The following is an 18469-nucleotide window of genomic DNA, read 5'->3' as shown; positions in this document are numbered from 1 at the left end:
ACAGCTGGCAGGTAGTTAGAAAGTGTATAGCCGTTCTGCCTCATTGTGTGTCTGCCGGACAGACGACGCACAATTTGCGATCTCTCGGGAGGCCAGCTCTGTCGGTTTCCTTTCATTCCTCGGCCGGTGAGGCTGTATTCAACTGACTCCACGGTTTCCTAATTTAGTATAACAGTCAAAGTGTATTCTGCCACGGTGTGTATTCTCTGTTCTGGGGGTTTTGGGTGATTTCTTTTCTCCCCCAATATAGTCAGGTAGTTTAATGTTGTTTTGTTTTCTTACAATGTGCTTTAGTCCTGTTTGTATCTGGTGGCTATCGCTTCGGTTCAGTCTCTATCCTTTTAATACTCTATGGTCACTACAGACTATGAACGACCGTGTGAGTAACAGATATATATATATACCAGTACAAAGCCGGTACATTACGCTGTGATATTTGTATCTTTGCAATGTGCCTCGTGTGAACGCAACTTTAGTTTGAGTCATTTATAGCTCTAGTTTTGATTTAGTTTGTCAGTGTAAAAAATGTTGTCATTGTTTCAAAGCCGTTTCGGCCTCAACGAGTGACGCAGGTGCTCCCGCTTGGTACACTCTCTGCTCACTGGGGGGGGGGGGGGGGGGGGGGGGGGGGGGGCGTGACAAAACAAAAGCTGACCACAATCCAGGTCTATTCGCCCGCGGGCCTGTGCAACGAAACGAGCACACGCAACAACAATGTCACGGGAGCACGCCCACTCGCGTCTATGCCCCATCATCAACTTCTCCACACGTCCTGACTCCTAATCGCCCGCCCGCTTCTCATTGAAAATTAATTACCAAGGTGTCAGTCACTTACAGTCTGAAAGGGCTTTTAGTTGAGGACATGAACATCGTTTGGGACGTCCTCTCTCTCTCTCTCTCTCTCTCTCTTTTTACATCATGTCGCGGGCCGCATTGGACGGCTCCGTGGGGCGCAAAATGCCTGCAGATCGCCAGTTTGACACCCCTGCGGCCTGCATTGTGTTAAGGTGTCTCTCTCTCTCTCTCTCTCTCTCTCTCTCTAGCTGAGCTTCGGGGGGATGCCCTACAGTGTGAAACCTCTAGGGGGAGACACTGGAGGGAGGAAGAACTTCCGCGGCTGCATGGAGAGCATCGTCTACAACGGAGACAACATCACCGATCTGACGAGACGGAAGAAGATAGAGAGCTCTGTAAGGGTTAACGCACACACGCACACGCACACGCACACACACACACGCACACACACACACACACGCTTTTAGCTTTTTTGATCGGATTTTACGGATCCGCGGATTTTGCACCCGGATCGGTGATCGGCCGATTTTAATCGGCCACCCGATCGATCGGAGCATCTCTCTACCTCACAGTGACTCGAGTTTCACGAAACAAACACAAAAAATGACAAACATTAATGGTTGCTCCTTTCAAACTTATATGTCTTCAACTTTCACATAAACTTTCCTCCGACGTCAGACAAATAGATTTTTCTGTCCTCCTTTGCCCCCATCGCTATAGTCGCTACTGTGTTTTTATATCCTCCTGGCTTCAGCTTCCATGTGGGAACTGCTAGTGACACGCCATTAATCACTTCCCTTTGCTTTGCCCCGAGTCGGAGACATTATTTCTCACAGACGTCGTCAAACTCTGGAATCCTCGTCGACACGTCTTCCACTTGTTTTGTCCTATAGGTTCAGTGATGACCAGTCCACATTTGGAAGGACAATCGAGTGAAATACCCAAATTGTCCTGCTATAAACTTGCCTAGTGTGCTTTTCTTGGAAGGTATAAGGATGAGAGCACTTATCTCTCTCTCTCTCACTCTCTCTCTCTCTCTCTCTCTCTCGCAGCGTAACCTGTCCTTCTCGTGCGTGGAGAGCCAGTCGTTCCCGGTGTTCTTCAACGCCACCAGCTTCCTGCAGCTGCCGGGGCGAGCCGATCGCAACGCGCTGTCCGTGGCCTTCCAGTTCCGCACCTGGAACCCGGACGGGCTCCTCCTCTTCAGTAACCTCGACCACGGCACGCTGGAGGTCGACCTGGAGGGCGGCAAGGTCACCGTGCACCTCAACGTGACGCACGCCTCCGCCAAGACCGCCGGCCTCATACGCCTGTCGTCAGGTATAGGACGCAGTTTAACCACGATTCATGTCGATTTCGATATTTCTGGTGGTGGGGCTGGTGGTAATGTAATCAGATTGATTGATGTCCACGCATTCTGCACTGGAACAACATATTTTCAGATGGATGGCCAATTACATGTAATTGTTGTGGCCCTTGAAATGAAATATATAGAGCACCACTGACATAGAAACATGTTTTAGAATCGTTTTATATTTGTAGAATCGAAACTTAGAGTAAACATGGATTACGGTATAGGAACCCTAAATAGTCACTGATCGAGCCCATAATTCCCTGCACATGCACGTTTGTGTTAGTCTCCCCAAGCCGGGAGGCTGCCTGGGAGCGTATATACAGTATGTCATGCTGCTATACTGTACTCTCTGCTGAAATAAAGATCACCACCACTCCGAGAACATCATCTCTAGGGGATGGAGCTCGTTAAGTTTCTATTGATAACGATCACCTTATCGAGCAGGCTTATTGAGCCGGGTTCCTTCATCGAGCATCTTCATTCTGACCTGAGATCAGATTCATACGAGGTTTCCACTGGACAACACACTGGTCTGATTAACCTGACCTGACCTGAGATCAGATTCTAAAAATGTCAGTCGTTCTTCGATTTTTCAAAAATAGCAGACCTACAAGCTCGTAGCGCGCCACTCGGTGGCGCGCTATGAGCTTGTAGATCTGCTTTTTTTCAATAGCTAAAGCATGACATGATGCTAACACCAAAACGGGTTCCCGGTCAGAATGGGTTAAGTACTACTCTTGTGGTCGTTGTGTCAAATATATACACCACGGTTGAAGTGGTTCATGTATGTTTTGTAATAATAATAATCTAAATCTATAAAGTAACTATAATGTTTTCAAATAATTATAGTGGAGTAAAAAGTAGGGCTGCACCGATGTGGACATTCTTGGCCGATACCGGATTTGTATACCATTTGTATACCGTATTTTTCCAAATGGTAGCCCGGACTGTAAATATATGCAAAATCGATTTGGACACCGTCGTTTATAAGGAACTAGGCTGCTATTTGCAGTAGACCGTTATTTATTTTTGCACTGGTCTGCAGGTCTGCACCGCAGGTCATTATTTCCTGTCGAGCATGTTTTTTTTGTGCAAAGTTAAAAGCTATGATAAACATACATATAGCAGGCAAAGTCTTTAGTCTTTTTTATTTCAAATTGAGAATATGGGAGCTTGCTCCTGCAGCTGCTTAAATGTTTTGACCCAGATCTGTGCAAACAGACCGTGGTGTAATTAGTTTGGTATAGCACAGCTGTGTAAAATTATAATATTATGAAGATTTTAAAAGGCTGTCATATACTCTGAATAATATATTCTTTCAAATGAGGTTTGGTCTTATAGATAAAAAATACATGTGCTCGGGTTTTTTTTATGAATACATTTGCAACTATTTGAATAAAGGTTGTACACATCAATGAAATTAACCTAATTGAGAGAGTGTAGGCCTAGCAAGCACACCACAGCTATAGGCTGCATGCCTAACTAGGCTTGGGCACTACTACCATCTCTCTATATCATTTGATAAAGGCATATAAAAAACATGACTTGTACACCCAATGGAAATATAAACTTCACGGAATATATATACCACTTTGAATTAAAACAATCGGTTGTGCATGTATAGGCTGAGTGTGGCACGAATGATTCTTTTGGGGACGTGGAGTGCTGTCGTGAGGCGGTATAATCCGTTAATCACACAGACAAAGACCGAATCGTTTGCAGCTGGCGTTAATTACCTCGCGCTGCACAAGGGTATTCACTATAGCACCCACACTGTCACTAACTTGTGGATAATAGTTTGGTAAACTGGAAAGAAGAAAGTGTAGTTGTCCTATGTCCTGTCTTGACTCTTGAGTGGTGCCTGCTGCCTGTGTGAGGGGAGGGGAGGGGAGGGGAGCTGCGGTGAGGAGGAATACCGCTGCACTCAGACGCGTGATTATGAATCCCACCAACGTTCTAGGGTAGACCCGCCTTCACCATGTGTCTGATTGGCTCCCGGGAAGGCATAGTTTTACTGAGGTTAGGTCGTTCGGGCTAGGTTTAGGGGGGTGCATACTTAGTTTAGACTAGTCATTAGGTTAGACATGGGTTAAGGTTAGGTTTAGGTGTGCTGCCCCGTGGGAGGTTAGGTTTAGGGTGAGGATTTGAGATAGGTTGTAGTTGTAGGACTAATGACTGGTCGCACTAATGACTGAAAGTCACGTTGTTTACCGATGTGCCGATGTCAGTTAACAAGGAAAACATCGGCCCCTACCGATTGTCGGCCGATACAACGGTGCACCCCTAGTAAAAAGCAATGTATATTATTTTCCTCTGAGGAGTGGAGTAGAAAACTGGAAATACTCCAGTGAAGTTAAAATGGAAGAAGAAAATACCTCTACATTATTGTACATGAGTACATTATAGCCTACTGGCTTCGAGCCTGTTTCAAGATGCCAACCATGTTGCCAAACGACACAGCTAAGAACAGAGCGCTTTCCAAGTTTTCACTCGGCTTGACGTGCATGTGATGAATTAGCGGCCAGGGGAGCTGTATGCATATTCATATGACGACTTTCCTGCAATAGCCGCTATTCTCCTGCTGTCTAGTATTAAAGGATTTTGAATATGAAAATATTTATTTTTTTCTCAGCTTTCTGTACCCAGGCAGCGTTTGTGGGTGAAAACGTATCCGTGGCTCTTGAAAAAATTCTCAGTAAAACAATGCAGCGAACCATATGTGCCAATATCAGGCTGTCACAGATATGGCCTGTTCCACCATGATAGAGACACCGTGTGTGTGTGTGTGTGTGTGTGTGTGTGTGTGTGTGTGTGTGTGTGTGTGTGTTTGTTTCTGTTACCAGAACACTCTCTCTCTCTCTCTCTCTCTCTCTCTCTCTCTCTCTCTCTCTCTCTCTCTCTCGGCTTTATTCTGAAACTGCACATTTTTTTATTTAACGTACACAGTGCCCTCAGAAAGGCTTTTCTCAGACAGTATATAACACTGTATATATATTTTGTTTAATCTCGAGCAGATCAACGGCGTGCCTTAGGAATTGGTCATCTTGTTTAACAGACTCGAAAGAATGGAAAACAATCTTATCTGTTCTCAGCGGAAGAATTCTATCCTGCTCCTCTTTGATATTACTCCGGCTGTGTGTATGCACATTCATACAAGACATCACTCATGAGCATGCATGCACGCACGCACGCATGCGCACACACACACACGGCACCTTTCCAGGGACCTTGGAATTGGGAATTAGTCTGCCAGGCACTGTAGCGTGCATGCATATACGTGTCCTTGTGTGCGTACCTGATTGATGAGACATGCGCGCATCCGTTTGTGTGTGCGTGCGTGCATGCGTCATCGATTGCGGTTTTCATCCCACTCTAAATCAAGGGGTGAGAGCATTCCACTTCCATCTGACTGAATTTGTATCATGTTTATCATATGTGTGCATGACAATTCCACCAAATCAATTTTCCGCAAGCATGCACGCACGCATGCCACGGCGCGCACACATGCCACACACACACACACACACACACACACACACCTTCAGCCATCTCTAAACCATATGTCTCATCCCCACACTGTGCACTTTCTGGAAGATCTTCAAACAACCACCATCCTGCTCCATTTTGACTCAAACGCAGGTCTTGAAACTAACACTGCCATCCATATGCATCCACCCAAATTAATACTAGAGCTACCATCTGTATATGCATCCACCAATCTGCTCAATTAATGCTATCCTTTTTTGAGACACATGTACAGGGTAAGTCACACCCCTGCCGTGGGTGACAACCCGACATAATCGAATGATGGCAAAGCCCACAGTTGGCAGATGTCTTAAACAGTTTATTACTTACTTACTTACGCCTACTCCCCCTTCTGGGACATATAGGCCGTCAACAAGCGATCTCCAGGCATCTCTGACTCGGGCTGTTCTCTCCAGCTGGTTCCAGGTCGTCTTCATGGTCTTGATGTCTGCCTCCAGGTCTCTGCGCCAGGTGTTTCTAGGGGGACACCCTTTTCCGCTTGCCCTGTGGGTTCCATGTTAGGGCTTTTCTTATGATGGTATACTCGCAGGCTTTCGTAGGGTGTGGCCTATCCATCGCCATCTGCGTTTCCTTATTTCTTCTTCCGCCGGAAGCTGGTTTGTTCTCTGCCAGAGTTGATTGTTATACTGATGGTGTCTGGCCATTGGATATTGAGGATCTTCCGCAGGCAGATCAATGAAGACCTGCACTTTCTTGATGGTGGCAGCTGTATAGTTCTCCATGTCTAGGAGGACCGCTTTGATGTTGGTGTTGAAGAACCTAACTTTGGTGTTTGGGAGTCAGTTCATTGGAACTCCAGATGTTCCCTATAATAGGACGAATGATGCACGGGCTTCACGGATTCGAGCTCTAACGTCGGTATCCGTGCCCGCCTGCGTGTTGATCACACTGCCTATAGGTAAGTGAAGGCTTCAACTTCACCCAGTGCCTCACCGATCAGTGTTATTGCGTTGGTGTTAGCTGTGTTGGTCTTGAGGATCTTGCTCTTGGCCTCTGCGGATGTTGAGTCCGAGTTGTGCCGAAACGGCTGCCACGTTGTTGGTCTTCTCCTGCATCTGTTGTTGGGTGTGCGACAGTATAGTGCCACATCATCTGCATATAGTCCTCAAGTCATCAAGTTGCTTCCAAGGTGTCCACTGAATTCCATGCCTTCTCTTTGCCATGGAGGTCTTCATTATCCAGTCAATGGCTAAACAGGAAGAGAAAAGGTGAGAGCAGACAGCCCTGTCTGACCCCAGTCCTCATTTGGAATGCCTCTGTGAGCCTCTGTCCTGGCTGTCAAAGTCTTTCTCGTAGTCACACAAAATTGATGTACAGGGAGGAGTTCCACTCTATTGACTGCTCCACGATGATGCACAGCGCCGCAATCTGGTCTGTGCAGGATCGATCCAGTTTATTACTACCATAAACTAGATAAAGTGCCCCTCGGGGCACAGGTCTCCACCAGGGCAGGTCAGGTTGTGGCCTCCTGGTGGCGCTATAATAGGCCCAATGTGAAAAGGGTGCCATTTCTTCTCACGCCTTGGATGGCAATTGGATGATTTGAGGCATTTGTTCCAAAAATGTGTTTTTTGCAAAAATCCACCTGTTGGTGGCGCTATAACAGGCCAACGTGAAAAGGGTGATTTGAGGCTTTTTGTTCAAAACGGGCCAATCCTGCAAACTTTGAAAGCCAATGTTAGCCAATTAGGATGGAATATGAAATATCGCAGAAATATAGCATTGTCTGACAACATGGCACAGGCGTTCAGCCCACATATCCCCCCATGGCCCCATCCCGCTATAGAATGTATCTGGTTAGCCAAGGTTTATCGTCTTTGTAATATTCCGACCCTGTGATACCAATGTGTTATTTTTCCGAAGTTCACCTCCAAGCAGCCTCCAACAGATTCCCCCTCCTGCAATATATATTTTTAAAATGCCATTAAATTGCACCAAGAAATGTGTTATAGACCCATATACTTTTATCTCTTTTTTTTTAACTATCTGGGGGGGATTAAAAAAAAATAGTTTCACAGTCAAACTCTGGGAAATTGATTTACAAATCGCAAGCCACTTGGGAAATCTAACAATGTGAATGTGTCTGCAAAGTAAGCCTTGCCGAGCCATGATATGAGGCCCATAGGGGGGCAGGAGCCTATCTCCTGTTTCTGTAGCGTGAGGCAGCTTGATGTACAAGTACACCCCCTGGACATGACGCTATATAGTATGTCTTATAGGGCAATCCAACCCTTGATGCTATAAGTGCCAAGCAGGGCATTGGGTCCCATTTTTACCGTCTTTGGTATGACCCGGGGCATTGAACCCTGACCCTGAACCCTGACCTCCCGCATGAGTCTCAGGGCGGACCACTGAGCTGGTGACGTCGTATGCGTATCGTAAATACTTATGAAAGTTATCAAAGAAGTGAAATGTATAGTATGTGATGGTGTTAAATATTAGCCTTGGTTTTCCAGCCTGATTCGCGCATGCGTTCTATGATTTGTTTCGTCACTTCACTACTCGGTCTGGAAAGGGTCCTGTTTGACTCGTATTTCATAACGTTCACCTGTTACCTATAGCCACGTTGTTGTTTGAGAACCACTGACACAGAAACAAGGTTTTTCAGGAAATTGCCATGATTTGGAAGACATTTTGTACAATCTGGTCTCTTAAATGTGTTAATGTCATCGTCGCCGATCCAGGGTCAGGTGGTCTTAACGATTGTTTTACTATTATGTTAATCTGATCCAGGGTCAGGTGGCCTTAACGATGGTTTTACATATGTTAATCTGATCCAGGGTCAGGTGGCCTTAACAATGTTTTTACATATGTTAATCTGATCCAGGGTCAGGTGGCCTTAACGACGGCCAATGGCACGCCATACGACTGATCACCAAGGACAACTCGGCCATGTTGATGATCGACGGTGACGAGTCGACGGCCGTCCACGCAGCCACGCCCTTCAGCGTCGTCACTGGAGGAACCTATCACATGGGAGGTAAGAAGCCACGCCCCTCACTGGATTAGCCAATCACATGGGAGGTAAGAGGTATTATAAGAGTATTATTTGTCATATCGGCACAGGGATAAGGGGTTTAACACTATGGCAGGTAAATAAAGGGGCATGTGGATTTTGCTTTCGAGTTGCCCAAACTGCAAGTGCACAAACACAACACGAGATTTATAGCTAGATAGCTATAAAAAACAACACGAGATCACAGTGTCCGTATTTGGTATCGGTACCGGCTAACACAGAACAAAGCTGTTGTCTATGCCATGGACAACATTTGTACAGTTAGAGGCGTGCATTGCCATGTGACTTACTAGCTAAATCTCCTCTCCTCTCCTCTCCTCTCCTCTCCTCTCCTCTCCTCTCCTCTCCTCTCCTCTCCTCTCCTCTCCTCTCCTCTCCTCTCCTCCTCCCCTCCAGCATCTGTTCATAGAAGCATAACCCAAAACCTATTTTACGGGCAGTGGTTTTTCAATTCTGACGAGGACGCTTAAAGGAATTAGTGACTGACAGGAGAGAGCTATGTGATGTTGGATGTGTTACCATGGAAGGCACATGCACACACACACACACACACACACACACACACACACACACACACACACACACGTGCACACACACATGCAATCGTGCACCTTATATGGGTTCTAACACCGAGTATGTCTATGTAGAATATGTCCTCTGTGGCTGTGCTACACATGCAGGTACATATTTTAGATAATGTACTGTAATATAGGTAAAAAATAAGTGTTATAGTCGGTCTCAGTCAGAGCCCTAATTATTCACTTTCCCTAAAAGGAGAATCTGTGAGAAATTGTTAACACTTTGACTACTGAACCCGAGTTACTCAAGTTAATTGACTGTAGAATACTTTCCCTCCCGTTTGCGAGTTGCTCTATAGTTATGTTTTCATTGTTTAATTAATCTGCATTTTTAATCAGTTTTAAGTCATACGGGAAATCCACCGGACAGAGTGGGATATAGGAGACGCGTTTTGGCAGACGTCACCGCAAAAAAGGTCGTTCTATAGCTCGATAATCCCTCGCGTTCATATTTTAAACGAGAGGCATGTTGAAGTCACAAATGAAGAGCTTAGCCCATTCTGACCGGGAACCCATTTTGGTGTTAGCATCATGTTATGCTTTAGCTATTGAAAAATAGCAGATCTACAAGCTCATGGCGCGCCACCGAGTGGCGCGCTACGAGCTTGTAGGTCTGCTATTTTTGAAAAATCGGAGAACGACTGACATTTTTTAGAATCTGATCTCAGGTCAGAATGGGTTGATCAGACCAGTGTGTGTCCAGTGGAAACCTCGTACGAATCTGATCTCAGGTCAGAATGGGTTAGTGTATCCATCTGGTCAAAACCACGGTGAGCTCCCTAGATTAGGAGATACGAGCCTTTCTTTCTGAGCCATAAACAGGGAAGTGAACGGCAGTGAACAGCAAGGAGTATGGTGCAGAAGGAGAGGCCAACCCCCCCCAAAAAAGAATCTGAATATTTTTCTCTCATTTGATATCAATGAAAATGCGCTAGGACGTGTGTGTGTGACCCAGTCAAACTAAGAGTTCTTCATCGTTCTGAATCGATTGCAAGCATTTGTTTTGCTCCTTTGCCAAGTAGAAGTATTGAAAAATTCCTCAAATTCCTCAGTGTGTCGCAAGTTCGCAACACAAATAAGATTCCGTTGCTTGTGCTTATAACATTGTCTCCAGACGTCAGCAGTGTGAGAATTGTGAGAAGCATTTCAACCGTGAATCCTCAGGACACAAAGAACTGTCTAGGCAGCTGGTGTCTGCTCTCTCTCTCTCTCTCTCTCTCTCTCTCTCTCTCTCTCTCTCTCTCTCAATAGACAGGTGCAGAGGAGAGGAGACAGATGCTCTCTTTTTGGGGGAGAAAAAAGTTGACCAGATACGCACGCACGCCTTTGCACAAAAAAACACTCCTTGAGCTAAAAACTTTTGCAATCATCACAAATGTGATGAGGTCAGCACATTTTGCGGAATTTGGGCACATTTGGGCAAGTGGCTATATGGCTAAAGTATACACATTACACAAACATCTCAAACTGTTACTTTTACTTAGGCGTACTTAACACCCCTGAACGCCCGGGAGTATTTAGGACCATTAACCCATTCTGAACGGGAACCCATTTTGGTGTTCGCATCATGTTATGCTTTAGCTATTGAAAAATAGCAGATCTACAAGCTCATAGCGCGCCACCGAGTGGCGCGCTACGAGCTTGTAGGTCTGCTATTTTTTGAAAAATCGAAGAACGACTGACATTTTTAGAATCTGATCTCAGGTCAGAATGGGTTAATCAGACCAGTGTGTGTTCAGTGGAAACCTCGTATGAATCTGATCTCAGGTCAGAATGGGTTAAATCAGGGTGGCCAGCGATTTGCAGCAACGGAGCACATTACAAGAGCACCAGGCGTCCATTTTGGATGTAGCTATAGTAGCTAGATGTAGCCAAAACACCCCAGAGGCGATCGACGACAACAACGGGAGGTATATATGATTCATTCTAACGCGACTATAGCGACGGGACCGCGATGGCCCGTCAAAAACATAATCTTTTATTAGAATTGGACGGATTGGTTTAGGTCAAGAGTTATTCACGTTTTAAGATTTTCGGTCTCATCCACTAAAATGAGCAGGGGGGGGGGGGGGGGGGGGGGGGGGGGGACATTTTGGATGACGTCCCAACTGGAAATTACAACGAATGTTGCCCAACAGGCGCTCCCATCCCGTGGAGCGATGTGCTCGGTTTTGATATCAATAAAGTTCTGTCCTTTAATAAATCTCCGTCCTGAGCGTCGAGCGTCCATTTATGCCACTCAGGGTGTTAAGTATAGCCTATACTTAGTTACCTTACTCCACTGCAAAACACATGAACGCCATTTATCTCAGTGGAAAGTGTTTTTTTTTTTTTTTTCGTTTTTTGTTGGCTGGACCTTGAAGGTACAGTGTTGACTCCATGTATCTCATAAAGGATCAGTAAATTCCAATTAGGCTACAGCAGACATTGAAGCAGAGCAGTAAAAAAGGTTAAACGTCTTAAAAGAAAAGCATGTAAAGAGGCTCATAATTCTGAAGAGAATCAATACAATAAACCCAATAAACCCAATAAACCCAAAGACCACAGACTTGTGCTGAATGTTGCCCAGCAACCAATGTGATGTTGACGTGTGCTGCTGATTTTTATCTTCATCTCGTTTATATTTTGGCTTTCAGTACATCAAAGGAATGTGTCTTTCATTGTCTTGCTATAGTCTCGCATAAGCCAAACAACTAATTCCACAATCTCCGAATTTTAAATAGAGTCTGGAACTACAGTACACCTCCCAAAATCTGAGTAAGGAAGCTGCCACTTCCGTTCATGAAAATACATTTACAAATGTCTTTACATTGTGTTTGTTATACGTCCATTTCTGCTAAGCATCTCTATTTATATTAGGATACATTAAAAATGTAACTGTAAAGACGAAACGGAAGTTGGGAGGAGGCGTCACTTCACTTACTCATGATCAGAGCTAATAAATGAAACGTATCTTCCTGTGTTCCAGGCTACTTGGCCGTGTCCTGACTCTCTTCTCTTCCTGTTGTCCATATAAGGGTACTTCCTGCCGTCGTTGTCCCCGCCCTCTCAGCGCTCCTTCCAAGGATGCATGCAAGCCATCCTATTGGACGACCAGCCTGCCGACATGCACGCACTGGAGCGAGGCACGCTGGGAGCTTTCGAGAACGTCAGCCTAGACATGTGTGCCATCATAGACAGGTGGGTGAGAGACATTATAGACAAGGGATCCCCCTAGGAATTGGAACGTCCCTAAATATTGAACGTCCCTTGTTGATATTTTGATATACAACCTGTTCTCAGAAAATAGCTGATCTGCAAGCTCACTACAGGCCAGTGGTCCCCAAACTTTTTCATGTCAAGGACCCCCAAATTGACACTAATTAGCCCACAGACCCCCCATTTGAAGAGATATGCCAGGGACCCCATAGATTTTTACGAATCTATAGCAGTGTCACGGACCGCCAGTGTGACATGCATTAGTCCATGGACCCCCATTTGATGGCATTTCTGTCTCTGCCCCCTACGGTCTATCTGTGCACGCCCCTGTGCCTGAGGCAGAGACCTGGACGCACGCACGCACGCACACGCTCTGTAGGATATGGCAAAGAGGCTCTGTGCCACAGATGGTGCTGGGTCACAACCATCGGGCTGCACCTGTTGACCCAAATACCAAACACCTTCTATCCTAACCTATAGTCACCCAAATATACCCTCATATATCCCCCCTTTAAAAACACTATTCAATTCTAACATATAGTTAGTTTTAACCCACGTAGACCTGAGGATGGTTATAAAAACACCTTCTATAACACAATGTTAGTTTTTCAGAAAATCTTCTATTTTTCAACAAATTGTGTTTCCACTGACTAAAATGACACAGATGTGTGTGTGTGTGTGTGTGTGTGTGTGTGTGTGTGTGTGTGTGTGTGTGTGTGTGTGTGTGTGTGTGTGTGTGTGTGTGTGTGTGTGTGTGTGTGTGTGTGTGTGTGTGTGTGTGTGTGTGTGTGTGTGTGTTTGTGTGTGTGCACGTGCGTGCAGGTGTCTGTTCAACCACTGTGAACATGGAGGTCAGTGTAAACAGACCTGGGACAGCTTCAGCTGCAGCTGCAACGGGACAGGATACACAGGAGCCACCTGCCACACCTGTAAGTCCTGTGTGTGTGTGTGTGTGTGTGTGTGTGTGTGTGTGTGTGTGTGTGTGTGTGTGTGTGTGTGTGTGTGTGTGTGTGTGTGTGTGTGTGTGTGTGTGTGTGTGTGTGTGTGTGTGTGTGTGTGTGTGTGTGTGTGTGTGTGTGTGTGCCCCTTTCCAGGGGTGCCTCAGAATACTTAGATTATATCTTCTTGTCACTTGCACTATACTTGGTGCGTGCTTTATCAGTCTACAGAACAGCAAGTCTTTTCAACAAATATAGCAGATCTTCAAGCTCACAACGCCTCACAATCGGCCAATTTTGGCGAACGTTCCTCCCAGAATATGATGATGGGGATGCTGGGGTTTACGCGTGAACTGGATTAGTTTATGACTTCAGGAGCCACAGAGAGCTCCCACTCAGCCGTGGCATTAGTTCATGACTTTAGCACCATGGAGAGTTCCCTGGCCATGCATAAAATTACTGCCTGTCGGTGAGGACTTTCGGCACCACCACATGCAGCTCCTCTCTGTGCTGTGGCACTATAGTTTCTGACTTCAGCACCACGGAGAGCTCCCACCACTGCTGTGGTAGTAGTGTATGACTTTCAGCACCACAGACAGCTCCTCCCTGTGCTGTGGCATTATTAATGTATGACTTCAGCACCACAGACAGCTCCTCCCTGTGCCGTGGCATTAGTTTATGAATTCAGCACCACAGACAGCTCCTCCCTGTGCCGTGGCATTAGTTTATGAATTCAGCACCACAGACAGCTCCTCCCTGTGCCGTGGCATTAGTTTATGAATTCAGCACCACAGACAGCTCCTCCGTGTGCTGTGGCATTAGTTTATGACTTCAGCACCACAGACAGCTCCTCCCTGTGCTGTGGCATTAGTTTATGAATTCAGAACCACAGACAGCTCCTCCGTGTGCCGTGGCATTAGTTTATGACTTCAGCACCACAGACAGCTCCTCCAGTGCCGTGGCAGTAGTGTATGACTTTCAGCACCACAGACAGCTCCTCCCTGTGCTGTGGCATTATTAGTTCATGACTTCAGCACCACAGACAGCTCCTCCCTGTGCCGTGGCATTATTAGTTTATGAATTCAGCACCACAGACAGCTCCTCCGTGTGCCGTGGCATGCAATATATCTAGGTCTTTTCCGACTTCCTTCACAGGCAGTGGCGGATTAACCATTCGTGGTGCCCGGTACTACGACCGCTTTGGTCGGTGTGTTGTCAGCCTGCCGGGGCGTTTCACCGTCTTAGCGCTCCTTCAGCTGCCATTGCGTCTAATACATTTCTCCCCGCTGTTTGGTATCCATCCATCTCTCTCTCTCTCTCTCTCTCTCTCTCTCTCTCTCTCTCTCTCTCTCTCTGTCTCTCTCTCTCCAGCCATATATGGTTCTTCCTGTGAGTCCTATAAACACATGGGCAGATCCTCTGACTCCTACTGGATCGATCCCGACGCCAGTGGACCGCTCGGACCCGTCAACGTCTTCTGCAACATGACAGGTGTGTGTGTGTGTGTGTGTGTCTGTGTGTGTGTGTGTGTGTATGCAATACAGCTTGGTTGTTGTCTATTGCAGGAATAGCCGGGAGCTACAGTATAATGGTTTGGCTGAATTCTGTTCAGTGTCGTCACACATGGAAGAGGAGGCGACGCTTCCTTTTGACGTGATCTGTATCCTGAAATGCTTGTTTCCAGCACATCTTGTGCGTGCGTGACTAAGTACATCACCGCCACACTATGTGGCTACACACACACACACAGACACACACGATGCCTCATCATACGCTGTGGCAGATTGGCCACGGAATGCGGTTCCAGTTATACACTCAGATATTCATGAACATATGGTACATATGCATATGTTCACACGAGCAGATGCAAAAATATACAAAGATTCAAAAACGTACTCAAAATATTCTAAATACCAGGTCAGAGTCCTTTGAGTCCTTTGCAAAGTCGATAGTTTTATTCAGCTTTTCAGTGTCCAAAGCAAACAAAAATGGTGTCCCAGCTAAATCAACTATATACAACAGAACCGGCCAGAGGTTCTCTCAGCTTCAAGTACAGCCACTGCAATGACTGCATGGCAGTGGCAGGTCCCCTTCTTATAAAGGCTATAGGCCCCTCCCACTGGACCAAACCGACCTTGATTGAAACACTCAATATCCAGTTAAGCCCACATGTCCGAAGACAGTATAATTATCCTGCAATGGCATAAACACATATATTCTATTGGTCCCATTACTCAAAAGTGTATCCACATAATAACTCTTAAACTTTATGTACAGCAGCCCACAGATAGCATGGTCCAGCTGGAGAGGGACCAATCATGTTCCCCAATTAGTCAGGCAGTCCCGCCTCTTTTCATGATGACGCCAGGCCCAGGAAATGAATGCATTTTTCCCATAGACATTTCAAAAAGTATTTATTTCAAGACCTTTTTAAGCGTCGTACGAAGCCAACTGGAGTTGTGACAAATCATGACAACAAACACAATACGAAAAAAAAACAACAACCTGCCGTTTTTTTCTACTTTCTAATTATTTGTTTGGCCCAAAACATTGTGTTTATTGTCATGATTTGTCACGACAAGAGTTGGCGTGAAAAGTCTATGAGGAAAATGAACAGGGCTTTATTTTCCGGGTCTCTCGAGGGGACGGGACTGCGACGCTCTATACGGCATCCAACATTCTGGTCATTTGCCACTGCCCAGTGTAATAAATCGCCAATGGGGTAATATCTGACTGGACGTAATATTTTAATAATTCAAAATTAATACATTATGAATATTGATATTTGAAATATTACGTCCTGTCAGCTATTACCCCACTGGCGATTTATTACGGAACACTAAGTGGTAAGAAATGACACAAAACTCAAACATTTTGGCCCATACAAATTTAAAAAAATAAAGAAAAATAACAATAAATAAATGAATTGCAACCTTTGTGTTGCGACCTTATTTATATATGTATAATATATGGGGGGGGACTGGGGACGGGGAGCCCAGGAATAATGTTGAATAGGTTTAGTGTGTTCACCCACAGAACTAACTGTGTGATGGTTCATTGTAGTGGAGTGTTACTGTATGGTGTTAGGGCAGTGGTTACATTTTCATGTCAAGGACCCCCAAAATGGACACTTATCAGCACGCGGACCCCCGTTTGAAAAGACTCGCCAGAGACCCCCCTATAAGAGAAGATATGTGCGGCTCTAGCGGTGATTCTCAACGCGTTTAATTTCAAGGACCCCCAGTTTTACATGCCTACGGAACTCCTATTTAATGGCATTTCTATCTCTGGGACCCCCAATGTATATTGTGAAATCAATGTCAATTTAACTCTCGGAGTTACAGACCCATAAGGATCCATTTGGTTCCAAACTATCATTTAACTATCATTTAGCTGCAGGGGACCCCCTGGAACTCCCTCAAGGACCCCTGGGGGTCCCCGGACCCCACTGTGTTAGTGGCAGGGTGAACTATACCACAGTGTCTCTGTTGTTCACACGGTCGTTGCCATCACCAAGCCGTATAGTGAACAGACACCTCGGCTCAATATTCACATGTGACACAATTTGTAGCTCTGTATCTTTGTATCTTCTGCAGCAGCTATAGACACACGTCCCATTTGCTTCGTCGCTTCACGTCGCTGGCCTTCCATTGGAAATTAATGATGGACCACATCTTTGCATCTGCCTGTCTGAACGCACCAATACCTTACTGTGTGTGTGTGTGTGTGTGTGTGTGTGTAGAGGACAAGGTGTGGACCACAGTCATGCACAGCCTTCCAGCTCAGACCACGGTGACCCCTAGAGGCAGCAGAGAGAGACGCACCATCATCCAGGTCAACTACAGCACGTCTATGGAACAGGTAGTGCACGCGCACGCACACACACACACACTGGGATTTAAACAGCCATGACTCCTGTTCGCAGCATGCTACTGTCTCCAATTTACAATTTAGGCGTCCACAAACTTTGTCTTAAACAAAGATTACATTCTAAGTTTATGTCATAGTGGCTGAGCAAATAAGGCATAGTGTCTATTTCACGTCATGATGATGTACGATAATAAGAGCGCCCCTCACTTCACACAGGTGTGATGTTTTTGCAATAATCGTATACAAATAAGCACAAATAAGACGCAACGCTTGGCCAATCCGTGAAGCCGATGGGGTGAGTTTGCGACTGACACAGATTCAACATGACCTACCGTAACACATAGTGACAGATGAGAACATGGTATAGTACTCAAGGATATATGAAACCATTGCCTCCTCCTACCTTAAACATACCTGTTTGGGGATGTAATGTGAGTGCATTGTGAGTACATTTCACCGTGCAGGTGAAGGAACCCGTAACCCAAAAGTTTTGGAGCCAGAACTTTGGAATGCACCTCGCATTACAACCTGATGAAGCGTCTCTGTCTGTTCCGGTAATGAAGTCATTATTGCTGAGAAATGGGCTTGCCTGTAGCTAAGTGACACCTGAGCCCGGCCTAATGGAGGCATCCTTTTTTAAATGTTATGCTTAACAAGTGTTGGAATACTATACAGCTTCTTCCCTGAGGGGCTGGTTTGCTGGATACGTTTTTGAAACGTGTCGCCTCAAGTATGACACGCTTTAAATTGTTATGAACGTTTCTGGAATTTCGGCGGAGCAGATTCATTTAGGCTACATTTAGGCTACAAGGGACGAGAGTGTTGCGCACACACACACACACACACACACACACACACACACACACACACACACACACTCACACACGCTCTCGCCCTCGCTCTATCTCTCTCTCCTAATTATTTATGTCTGTCTGTTTTCCAAGATGGCTGCCATCACCGCCAGCGCAGAGCACTGTGAGCAGTTCATCTCCTACGGCTGTCGCATGTCCAGACTGCTCAACACCCCAGGTACGAACTGACCCAGGAACAGCCTTATGATACTGACTGCTCAACACCCCAGGTACAAACTGACCCAGGAACAGCCTTATGATACTGACTGCTCAACACCCCAGGTACAAACTGACCCAGGAACAGCCTTATGATACTGACTGCT

General features: G+C 45.8%; 1 protein-coding gene across 1 annotated transcript in view; it reads left to right on the top strand.

Annotated features, from left to right (window-relative positions):
* Positions 1 to 18469, top strand: part of LOC308336483 (contactin-associated protein-like 2) — a gene marked incomplete at both ends in the record, with an annotated part of 182078 nt that overhangs the window by 110617 nt on the left and 52992 nt on the right. The window contains 8 exons of the mRNA XM_080793848.1: positions 1044 to 1190; positions 1848 to 2115; positions 8523 to 8675; positions 12307 to 12469; positions 13310 to 13416; positions 14797 to 14916; positions 17168 to 17286; positions 18240 to 18324. Of these exons, the coding sequence (XP_080649974.1) occupies positions 1044 to 1190; positions 1848 to 2115; positions 8523 to 8675; positions 12307 to 12469; positions 13310 to 13416; positions 14797 to 14916; positions 17168 to 17286; positions 18240 to 18324 (1162 nt within the window). The remainder of the gene's footprint in view (positions 1 to 1043; positions 1191 to 1847; positions 2116 to 8522; positions 8676 to 12306; positions 12470 to 13309; positions 13417 to 14796; positions 14917 to 17167; positions 17287 to 18239; positions 18325 to 18469) is intronic.

The sequence above is a fragment of the Protomyctophum bolini genome (assembly GCF_963924005.1).
Source record: "Protomyctophum bolini genome assembly, chromosome: 21".
NCBI classification, from domain to species: Eukaryota; Metazoa; Chordata; class Actinopteri; order Myctophiformes; family Myctophidae; genus Protomyctophum; species Protomyctophum bolini.
This window is presented reverse-complemented; position numbering and strand designations above follow the sequence as displayed.